Here is a 12,330-nt window from a genome sequence, read left to right on the forward strand (position 1 = left end):
CCACAACAAAATAGATTCTCCTGGATGCTACCTAGGCAACACCAGGACCTCCTCTACACCGTGAGAGGGACTTGTGATGACAGACACACGGCTCCACAACGAACGGCATGGATACAGTGCGTCTGAAGAAACTGAAGGTGGTTCTTCAGAATCATCTTAATGAGTAACCAAGAATATAAGAATTTAAGGTGTCAAGTGCCTTCTCAGGAAATCCAAGCTTTATAAACAACAGCAAAAGCCTCTAGTCTGACCAGTCTCCCTAAAATTATTTGCTACTGTTCTGACAGCCAGAAAAGTCAGCTGCTATGATCTTTGTGAAAGTTGATTTAAAAGGAGCCTGCTAAATGTCCTCGTTGAACTGCATCACTTCCTTCCTGGGACCATCAGGGAACCTCCCCAGCCTTTCAAGACAGGTTCTGCTTAGAAAGGTCAACCGGGCAGTGGGAACCCCAGGCAAAAGTTAGCGGCTAGGGCAGCGCATCTCCTTCTCGGAGCTCTCGGCCATTCCTTCTCCTCCTCTCCCCCCCGGGAGGTGGACCCCGTGGAAAGATTCGCGGAGAGGGTGGGTCACAGCTCCGGTTTGCAGCTGCGGAGAAGCGCCGGAGGCCGTGCATCTCCGGGAGGTAGGGGAAGCCTGCGAGAGAGCCTCCAGGCCCCCGCCCCCGGCTCTTCCAGCCACCGGCTCTTCCAGGGACGCGGGGCGCGGGGCCGGGGAGGGGTGTGGCGGCGCCAGGGTAGCAAAGGCAACGTGCCAGGGGCGCTGAACCCCCTCCCCCCTACCCCCCCGCCCCCGGGCCGACCTTCCCCTCCGAAAGGAGCACTCGTACGGGGGGCGGGAAGGGGGGGGGGAGTGGGGGGAGGCCTAAAACCCCAGGGTGCATCCGAGGGGAGGACCCGACTGCAGAGGGAGGGCAGAGTCGCCGAGCAGCTGGGCGCAGGAGTGAGCGCGCGTGCGAGCGGCCCGGGTGGGGGGGGAGCGCGGCTGCGGATCTGCCGCGGGCGGGAGCCGGCCGGCGTGTTGTGCACTCTGTAACCCGGGCGGCCCGGCTCCCTGCAGCCCCGCCGCGGCGCCCGAGCTCCCGGGGCCCGCCGCTGGCCGCGCGCTCGCCTCGCTGCCGGGAACCTGGACGAGCCCGGGAGAGCGAAGGTAAAAGGAAAGAGGAGGAGAGATGGAGGGCAGGGGAGAGGGAGAGGGGAGAGAAAGCGAGCGGGCGAGCGAGCGAGCGCGCTGATGTGGGTGCTCGCCGAACAAATTGCAGAGGCAATTGTGAGCAAGTTTGTACTTGCATGCCGGGGTTGTGCGTGCTTCACGGGAGGGAGAGGGCGGCGATGGTGGCGGCGGTGCTGGTGTGCGTACGTGTGTGACACTCAGGGATGAGGAGATAAGGAGGTGGAGAGCGTCCTCCCTGCTTCTCGTACGTAGATATCCCTATTAATATCCCCCGCTCGCGTTGTCATTTCCGCTTGTGGCACTTCTCTTGGGCTCCAGTGATGCAGAAGCAAAAGGCAGCCACCCTCTTGTTGTGCCGGTCGGTACTGTTGCTACTATCAGATGGGAGATGCAGGGCGTTGGGCAAATTCTAGGAGCCTCCCTTCCTCCACCCTCGACTATTTTAGGAAGGGCTGAGGGGGGCGGGAGGGGGGGGGGAGGGGAAATAGGTAGCCCCGGCCGAGGGCTGGAAGACCTCGCAGAGGCCGGGCTTCAGACAGTCACCTTGCAATTGCTTCCAGGCAGAGCCTACGCTAGAGGGCAAGATAACTTTCATCTCCTCCCCGGAAAGACACATTTCAGAAATTTTGCATTGCTGCCCGAGGAGTTCGGTGAAATGGTGGTTCACAGGGCGGCAGGTGCATGGCGAAAGGGCAGGAAAGTAGTGCAGAGTAAAGCAGCTGTCGGCCGCCAAGCAAAGAAAGCCCGGTGGGAACCGCGGTGAGGTGTGCCGCCTGGGGTGCCAAGAGCTTGGAGGCTGCAAGTTCAGGCCCAGCCCAGGGAGAAACACCGGCTGTGAAACCGCTGTTAGCATCCTGGAATGTTCTTTCTCAGCTTTGCAGCTTGGGGTGGGAAACCTGTCTGTATCTGAAATTCATCTGTGAACGTTAAGAAAGTTCTAAACGAATTATTTTTCTCTTTTTGAGTGTAGTTTTGTCTTCATCTGAGATCCGCTTTACGAAAGGAAGTATTTGTAGACAAAAGCCAGACTTATGCAAGAGACAAATGTAGTAATTTTCAGTTAAGCAACAGTTATTAATATGACCCACATCTGCATAAAATGCTGATTTAATTAGTCGTGAGGATTGTTTTTTAAGAGGCCTGCTGTTCCCCATGATGAAAAAGATTAATAGTATGGGTAAAAAGTTCCTAATATTGCCAGAACATTGTAATAAAACACATAGCTATTTTTTTTTTCTTGTGTTTTTGAGTCTGTTCCTTACTTGGTGGCAAATTGAGAACAAAATGTACCAGATCAATGCTAATTTAATATGTTTCATGCTGAAGATAAAGGCACATCTTCAGACTGACTCAGATAATAATATTGCTAGCCTTTGAAAATATTTGCTCAGCTATTACATTATAGACTCATTGTTATCTTTCTTGACTAATGATTTTTCACAAACTGGTTTGTTTCTGTTCTCACTGTCCCCACATACAAATTCTTGTCCCTGGATTCTTTCTTGCAAGGGAGCCGAGGTTGGGAAAAGGTAGTTTACCATTCAGGATTTTTCAAGACTTGCTTGTCTTAAATGTGGAGGGCACCACACTGGGACCTGCTCTCTGAAAGTAGGCAGCACACATAGCTTCTTGGAAATGACAGGCGGTGTAAATTGAACAGGATGTAGGAAGCCCATGACTGGGCCAAGTTGCTGGCGTTTTCTCAGCTCTAGATACTGCAGCCACACCCCGTGGCCTGACCTTGAGAATCACACAGGGCCCAAGACTCCCCTGTGAGGGAATCGTGTTTCTCCCCCTCTCCACTGTCTTAGGCGTCCTTCCTTGTGATGTAATCCAACCAGAACCAGTGTTTGGCAAGAAGTGCAACATATACTCTAGCAAAGTATGGGAGGAAGGTAGTAGATATCTTTGGGCCTGATTTATACTGCAACCTTCCCCCAAAAAGTTGAATCATGACACGTCATATTTGTCATACTGATCTGCTCTGTACTTAGTCTTTTGGTTACCTGTTTCCATGTTTGTTCTTCCAGAGAAAGGACCGATTCTTATTTGTTACCCTGTACATTTCATAGTAGTGAATAATTAACAGTACTATTCACTGGTAGCCCATACACATACATTAGTAATATATCTGTATTAACTCCAGATGTCCCTTTTCTCCCTACTGCTTAGCCATCTTAGTGTTTATTAATTAGTACCATTGCTAAAGGATGAATAGAGAAAAACAATAATTAACTTTAAAATTAGACACTTACGTGACTCACTCCAGCAAAGGACTTAGAAGGGGTGGATGTGTATTTATTAGCTTTTTTATTTTTGCTTAATAGTGAATTTTAGTAGGGGCTCTATTCTTATACATATTTAGATGTCTACTTCAGTAATATTTATATTTCATACGGCTGTGACCCTGTTTGTGTCTTATGGTCTCAGTGCATCTTTCTCAGTGAGAAATGAACCACATCATCTCTGGTGGTTGCAGGGTTTGGAATTTTCTGTTATCGTTTCCTAGTACCTAAAATTGTAGTTGCATTGCTTTAAGATGTGTTCTTAGGGCCTAGCAGTGTTCCTCCTAATGTTTTTCCTAACGCGTTTTTTTTTTAGGAGCACAAACAAAAAACTGCCTTAGCCGCGAGTTGTCCATTCTGCTTAGAGACTAGAGAAGTCCAGGTTTGATGATTCACTCCTGTGCTTTTTTCACGGGGGCTGGTGTTAGAAGAGTGTGGTTCAGATAGGAGAATCCCAAATAGCAGACGGTGTAAATTCCCACTGCATTCTGCACAATAATTGCAGCAGATGGTTATCGATTGGGTATTCAGTTTGCTCGAACAGTTCCCTGGATTTCTCCATGAGAGAACTCACCCTGCTTTGTTGTCATATTATCGATTTCATCTCCCCCTCTGATGCGGAAGCTCTACGAGGGGCTTATCTGTCTTGTTTACTGCTATTTACTCGGTACCATTGTCCTTTACAAATAGTTTCTCAATACCCTTTTGCTGTATGAAATGTACTGGGCTCTTACTTCTCTGCCTGGAGTGGTGGATGGCTTTAGCTACAGACGGATCTTCTCCTGGAAGGATTTGGAGACGGTGCCGGGACTGCTAATTCATACACAACCCATCAATGTCTACCTGATTCTCTCTTTCCATCCCAGTACTGGTCCCCCTCACTGCCCACGATATCCTGCACCTATTAAAAACTCTTAATTTCCCTGGGAATAGTGAGCTCGTTGGTGCTGCTGGACCTTCCTCTGCCCACAACCTCAACTGCCCACAATCGCTCAGTTCCAGGCGTGAATTTCAAGCTTTTGTGACCTCTGACCAGCTATTTTAGTGGTCACTTGTGCTGCCATTGGTTTTGGACCTGGGGAGCATGCTTGAGGGCACCTCTCCACTTCTCATATTGCAGGTAGAGAAACTGAGGCCAGGGGAAGGAAAATGGAAACCAGTTATTTGCTGGACCTCTGCTACATGCCAAACAGTCTGCTAAGCATATTACATATTTATCTTTTTAAATTTATGCAGGATAAAATTAAACCAATAATTTAGCATAAAATGACTTCATTTTACAGATGAAGCCACAAGTGCTCAGAAAAGTTTACTTTTCTTCAGGTCGCATGGATGGAGTTAAGACTCTGCCCCAGATCTTTCTTAGTCCAAAGTGTGTGGATGTCGTGGTACCATACTCCCTGTGGTAGGTCGTTACTGGGGACTTCCAGCTCACACTCAGTCAGCTAGGTGGAACAAAGCTAAGCCTAGACTCATATCTTCTGACCCCCAGTTTCCTTTTATTTTCTTTTTATTTTATTTGTTTGATTAATTAGAAATTTCTTATATATTCCCCTGAAAGTATCAGTAAACAGCAAGACTATCAGAATTTCACAAAGGAGGAAATGCACATATGATGAAAACAAAATATTTTATCTTCTGTCTGAAAAAGGAAGGATATTGCATTTACTCCTTTTGCAGTGAGGAGGGAGGGGTTTTCTGTAAAACAAAAATGTCTGTTGAGGGCCTGGGATGTTCTCAGGGATCCATTTGGCATCGATGGTGAGATGTCAAAGTGAGAACAGTTATAGACTCTACCCTTGCAGAATGTTCACAGTCTACTTAGAGTGTGAGACTAACAGTGGTGGTGAATATAAGACAAATTATACTTATAATAACATGGGTTGTTAGTGCTCAGTGTGTACAGGAGCATTTAAGGATGGCTTCAAGCAGGGTGGGGGGCCTGGGCCGGGTATTTAGTGATCCTTGGGATCTGCTCAGCTAACAGTGCCCCACACAAGGGCGAAGTTGTTAGCGCAAGCATATGAGTGCATGAGGTGAAGATATTGGAAGTAAGATCTGCACAGCCCCTCTGGCTGCTGAGCTCAGTTGATGGTATCACGACCCACGCAGTCTCAAGGCAGAATCCTGAGAGTTATCCGAGACACTTTGACAACCCCATTGCCCATTTCCTATCTCCCCTCCCTACACATTTGCCTCCTAGAGATTTTTCAGATCTTACCCTGTACTCACTGTCTTATTTTAGTCTGTCATCATCTTGACTCCTGAGATACTTTCCTTAGGGATCTTTCTGAATCTTTCAGTCTTGTCTCCTTCAAATATACCCTTAAAAACTGTACCTAGAATAATCTCAATTATACTTGGGCACTTGTAGCTTAAAATCCAGTGGTTTCCTATTGCCTCCCACAGAGAATCAGGACGAAGCTTCTGAGCATAGCACACAGGGCCCTCAACCGTCTGGTGCTACCTCCTTCTCCAGCCTCAGCTCCAGAATGTCACCTGGGAGAGTCCTTCGTGATCGAACTCTTGGTGCTTCCCACATAGAATCATCTGTTTCTTGTGTCCATGACTTTGCTCAAGTTATTCACTCCACCTGGCATGTGTCTTTCATATTTTTTTCCTGATTAGCTCATTTACCAAGATTCAGTTCAGGGGTGAGCTCCCTCCCAGGACACTTTTCCAGAACCTTCCGATTGGCTTAGCGCCCACCCTTTGTATTTTCCATCTCTGTATTTGGACTTGCCCGTGGTATTGTTATATTGTTTTTTTTTTTTTTTTTAATATGTTGTATCTCCCACTATGTTCTAAGCTCCTCAAAAAATAGAAACTATGTCATGTTCATCTTGGTACCCCCAGCCTTGACCTCTGAGACTCAGAATGGATTTGTTATACTATAGAAGTAAGACTGAATACGTAACCTGAATTTAGACATAAGTACAGAAATTCTGAGTTTAACATGGCCTTCAAAAGATAAATATATCATATATATATATGTATATATATATCTCAAGTATTTGTATCAAGTACATATATATACATTTATATACATTTATATGTATATATATGTACATATATATTTATATGTATAAAAGAGAGGGAGAGGAGAGTTGGAGATTAATCTATTATATAACATAAATGTGAACGAGAAGAGGGTAGAAACATGGTGATCTGTAATGCAGTGACTTACAGAAATCCTTTTTAATTCCGTAATTCTTGATTGATGGTGGGAGTCATGACTTTTATGAACTCCAGTGCTGATCAGAAGCTGCCTTGGGATAACTGAATTAACATGAATTTCTTCCTTCATCTCTACTTAGTATATATGTAGTTTTCTAGCCAGCTAGAGAAAGTTATATTCTTACATTTGGGGAAGTTCACTTTCTAACAGTTTAAAGGACCCATTTGTAATATCCTCAAGGCACTTCCCACTGCTTACTAGTCTTCAAACTATGGTAGCTTTTGCCTGTGGGCAAGTGGAATATTTTCCCCCAGGAGACGAGGGCTGCTAATAGGCACATAATTCCAGCAAGGCTAAAGGCCTTGATGCATGCCAGGCCAGCCATAAACAATTATTTCTCCTCTGAGGATCCCTTGGAAAGCCACACGTTGAAAGGTACCTTTCTAGCCCAGAAGCTGCCAAGTTTTGGGTCCTCCTTCTACTAAATACCCTTTCAAGTAGCCAAGAGAAGCCTGCCTGTGTCTTCTTACCAGTTAAGGCTACTTCACTGCACCATCTCACCCTAACTTGTTAAGTGACCAAGTACATTCTTCTCGCTCCATTATACCTTTCGGATGCTTTTTCCATAGGGCAGCAGCAATATGCAATGTTTTGCATCCTTTTTGAGATAGTGTTCTAAAACAGGTGTTATCAGCTTTGCATTCATGCATTCTAACCAGATACCCATGCATGCTAATATTAATAATGCCATCTTAAAATTAGTCGTAATTTATAATATACTCTATCACACAGCCCCTGTCTCATAAATCATACTGTTTGAATGACCACACATTCAGGTTATAATACAGTTGTTGATAGCACTCATCGATTCCTCTTGGTTTCTTTCTTTTTCCTTCTGGCAGGTGGCCCGTCCCACATGGATGTGCTTTCCCTACAGGTGTGTCTATACCATCCTTCCCTGCCCCCGGCCCGTTCTTTTTCTTCACCTTCCTCTTCATAATGCACAGGTGTGCATTAATGCCTTGGTGTGCGGCCCCTTGGTTAAGTTTCTGTCTCTGGGTGCATGTTCAACCTCCGCTCCTTTCTTCATTATTTATCCTACTTCTGGCGAAACCTTCTCTTCACCTAACCTTAGGGTTAGGAAATCCTTCTTCAAACTAAATGTCTCAATGTCAGGATTTCAACTACTCTCTTAACCTTTCTGTCTCCTTGCCCAGTCCAGGATGATGAATTAAACTTGACCAAAGCTGAGAATTCAGGATGGGGTTAGAAAGAAAATGGCCTTTCTGCTCAAGCCACCCCTGACCCTAGCCTTACAACCTGTTTTGGAGTCTTTCTGTATGGGAAAGAAAGAAGCTAAATCAAATCCGTGTTGACGTCTGAAAACAGAATATTTGAAACTCACATTTTTAGAATGAAATACTTTTCCATTTATACTGTTTTAACTTATCAAATAGTTATTAGAAGCTAAGATTTTTTTTAAGTTTTTATTTTTAAATTTTGATCCCAGTGTAGTTAACATACAGTGTTGTATGGGTTTCAGGTATAAAATACAGTTATTGAACAATTCTGTACATTACTTAGTGCCCATCTAGGAGCTAAGATTTAATCTCATTCCTGGAAATTGTACAAATGAAACAGCAAAATATATGCACAAAGCAGGCTGAAATAGCATATATAAGAGAACTATGTCTGCATTAGTGTGATTAAGAAATAAGATTCAGTATTGGACTTCATAGTACATTCACTTTCATAGATCAATGCAGAAAGATTATAGTTTAAAGAGAAAACATGGGATACGTGAACATTTCCTTTTTAGCAACCAACTTTATTATGTGTATCTCATGTACGTATTTATTTTGTCAAATATAAGAATTCCTAGCATTTGCATAGTGCTTTGTAAATATTTTACCTGGCAATGAATGATCTATTCGAATTGAATACAGATGGTTTTCTTTTTAGCACCAGGATGACGTATGTAGTTTTTGTTTTTTTTTTAATATGGTACCTTTTCTATTTGTTTTTCAGATTCCTGAGTTCATTTAAGAGAACAGTCTTAAAATAAAAGAAAGAAAAGAAGTGGTTCAGTCTTGGAAGTGGCATCTCCTTGCCAGCTGCTGCAAGCGCTAGGGATTCGTTTACGACCGAACACATCCAGAAAGCTCCGGTATGTTTTCGTGAGTGATATGGTGCTACATCGCCCTGGGACAAGACTGTCTGCTGTTGGTTTCCTGCTGGGGGAGACAGCATGGCTGCCTCCAGGACCTCACGGTCTCCCCGGGACATCGCCAATGTGATGCAAAGGTTGCAAGGTAAGGGTCGGAAATGTCAGGGTTTGTTCTGTATTTTTTAAGTACACTTTAAATACCAACTTAACTCAGGATCTTTTCAATTTGCTTGCACTTTTATTCAATTTTATGAAACTACAGCAAGGGATCACAAAATGACGTCTCTCATGCTCGCGTTTTCAGACTAGTCATGCTGTTTGAAGATGCTATCTTTTTCACGTAGAAAAGAGACAAAGACCAACCTCTTTGTTTGGTTTTATGTCTGCATTAGTGTGATCTTTAGTGGTTATTCAGTGTCTAGCTGGGAATTCAGTTATCGCCAAACTGCCCTTCAGTCACCGATGACAATACAGTGCCGTGACAGTGCACAAGGGTATCATGACGACGGTGACAAAAAATTGTACGCTCTGGTCAGATAAGTCAACTAATAGTTTAAATATCCCAACTAGGAAGCCCTCAGAGATCTAGAAAGTCTTTTAGCAAAATGAGGGGCAAAGAGGTGCAGAGGGTTTAAGACGTGACGGGATTAATGGCGAGTGGCAGTGTGTGGACTAGAACCACCTTCCTCCCCACTGTTCTTTCTCTAATAGCCAACTTTTCTAGAAGACGATTCGCAGTGAAATGTTATAGCAGCTTATGGATTAATTTGTAATTGTGAATTACACATGCATTGAAACATGTATATTCTTTAAAGCATAAAAATAATCATCTTAGAAGACTATGAAAATATTGCTTCCTTGTCAGAGTCCTAATGCTACCTCTCCCCAACTTGAAACGGATATAAAAATATTCAAATTTTATAGGGTTTTTTTTTTCCTGGTATTTGTCAGGAGCGCCTAAAGTAATGTTACAGGTTGGCTTTTTGCTCTTCGAGTATCTCCAGCAAGCAAGCGATTGCTGTGGTTTTCCACAGCAACCATCATAATAATCTCTTACAATCCCACCTTCCTCACTTATAGTGTATTTGATGTGCATAGCAGTCATTTCCAGGTAAGCCCTCTTGACTTTCAGATACAGGTGAAACTCTGGACATTCGTGGCCCAGGGCGTGCTCTCAGCTACAGAAAGGCACGAGCTTAGTGGAGCTGTGCGTTTCTCCATGTCAGACCGGAGGCCACCACTGTCCCTGACACCCCTGCAATCACAAGGCTCCCATGCGTGTTGATTGTCCTGGGCTGGTTTTTGATGCTTCAGTGCCAGTGGCACTTATTTCAAGCTTATTGCTGGAAGATCTCATCGTCACACCAGAAAGAGCTTGGTTAAATAAAAGAACAGATCCTTGCTGAATATGTGGGCATAGACCTCCTCCATAGGCCAAAAACAAACAAACAAACAAACAAACCCTGATTATGTCTACACAATGCTAAGGATCTCCAGTTTAAATTGTACATCTTTTTTTGGGTAGATGGAATACTGAACTTAGAGTTCCATTTTTCTGTCTGTGTCTGTCTTTGTTGTTTCCTGGGCACAAATTCCTGAGCCATGTTGTGCCTCAGTGACCTCATTTACAAAAAGATGGAAAGGAAACCAGAGGTCCCTTACAAAATATAAGGAAGATAATTAGGTAATAAAGCAGATTTTCCTTTGAGTTTATTAAATATGAAAATTCCCTGGATCATATATATATATCTACATATGTATGTATGTGTATATATATGTATATGTACATATATACACATATATATATACATATATATGTACATATATATGTGTGTGTGTATATATATACACATATATGTATATACACACACACAATAAAGGGAAATTGTACAGGGTAATTTGATAAAGATTAAATAAGAATCAGATTATGATTGTACAAAGTGTTTACTTTTTATTCTTATTTTGCTTTGAAATTTTTTTAGTAAGGTAGTGGTTAGGTTAAGAGGGGAGGGAAGAGTACTGTGCCTCAGTCTCTTATTATTTCTGTAGTGTATAGATATGTGGTTTTTCCTGAGAAGTGTGTGGAGTAGGGGAAGGACTGGAGCCCCTCACTCCCATCCCACTCCTGGCTTGTCCCAGTGGCTGTCCCATTTTAACATCTGTGCATTTTGAGCCCCTCCCCCCCCCCCCCCCCCCCCCGTAAAATGCGGACTGCTCACACTCTGGATTGTTTCAAGCTCAGCAAGATGATGACAAAAAGTGCTTTAAAAACTCTACTCTCATCTAATGAGCTGTTCAAATAGCCATGGAAGAAAATTGGATGAAGAGGCATAGGCTTGATAATTTGTTGCAAATTTTTCTAGCCATGCAGATTTGGGAAGGAATGTTAGTAGTTTTATATATCCTGTGCTGTATAAAACTAGTAATTTTATTACATAATAAAGTGACTATACTCACTGTATTAATTACTTTTTCCTTTCTAGTAAAAGGAAGAATTATAACATGTGATAAGGGTATCTGACAAACTCAGAACAATAAACCTTCTACCATTCGACAGTAGACAAAATTCCTGAGCACTAGATATTTATCATTAGTTTTTAGTATCAATTATATATATACATATATATATACATATAGTTTTTAGCATCAATTATATATATACATGTATACAGATATATATACATGTGTATACACGTATATATCTACACATCAATTATATATACATATATGCATCAATTATATATATACACGTGTATATATATATGCGTATTATATATGTATATATATATAATTGATGCTAAAAACTAATGATAAATATCTAATGCTCAGGAATTTTGTCTACTGTATATATACATACATATATATACACACACACATACACACACACACACACACACACACACACGTTATTAATGGCAGCAAAATGAAAGGTCTGCACTCCCACAAGGTGCAGTGGACCTAGCCTACAGCAGTGGAAACAGAATGTAACAGAAGGTGATATGGTGGATATATCTGTTAGCATATTGATCTGCTGGGTTACTTGTGCTGAATTAGCTGGCAAGGTTTGTGTCTCCACTGCATCTCAGTTCTCATTGTGCATCCTGCTGATGCTTTGAGCCCAAACAAGAGTCAACCTCCCCAGACAGAGGAGAGCTATTTTCTGTCAAGGGTACTTAGTGTCTGTTCTTACCTGCTGGAACCTCCAAACCAGTGACCATGGTGCTAATTAACGGAGGGCTAGCATTATTGTCCAGATAATGAAGACAAATGAGAGAATATATTTGAGGAAAAATAAATCTGTTAACTTAAAATAGAACCAGAGTTGCTATTTTCAAAGTTCAAATCCATGAGGACATTTTTCTAGAATCCCCCTTTTTTTTTCTTAGATAATCCAAGGAACTGTGTTATTTTTCCCCCTCTTGAGTTTTATTGTCTTATTGGATCTGTGTATAACTAATAAAAATCATGTAGCTTTGCATAATGGCAACTTGGCTTTGCTCACTTGCTTATTTAGTTTATAACCATAATT

The 12,330-nt window shown here is 42.8% G+C and overlaps 1 protein-coding gene across 16 annotated transcripts in view; it reads left to right on the forward strand.

Annotated features, from left to right (window-relative positions):
• The first annotated feature begins 1,030 nt into the window (after positions 1 to 1,030).
• The window catches only part of SYNE1 (spectrin repeat containing nuclear envelope protein 1), a 476,190-nt gene continuing 464,890 nt past the window's right edge, over positions 1,031 to 12,330 (forward strand). For all 16 annotated transcript variants that reach the window (XR_008422842.1, XM_053904367.1, XM_053904354.1 and 13 more), the window contains exons 1-2: positions 1,031 to 1,147; positions 8,663 to 8,946. Coding sequence is in view for 15 of the 16 variants with exons in the window: in XM_053904367.1 (XP_053760342.1) it covers positions 8,883 to 8,946 (64 nt within the window). In the remaining variant the exon portion in view is untranslated. The remainder of the gene's footprint in view (positions 1,148 to 8,662; positions 8,947 to 12,330) is intronic.

The sequence above is a fragment of the Panthera pardus genome, unplaced genomic scaffold (genome assembly GCF_024362965.1).
Source record: "Panthera pardus isolate Hobbes unplaced genomic scaffold, ASM2436296v1 HiC_scaffold_17, whole genome shotgun sequence".
NCBI lineage: Eukaryota > Metazoa > Chordata > Mammalia > Carnivora > Felidae > Panthera > Panthera pardus.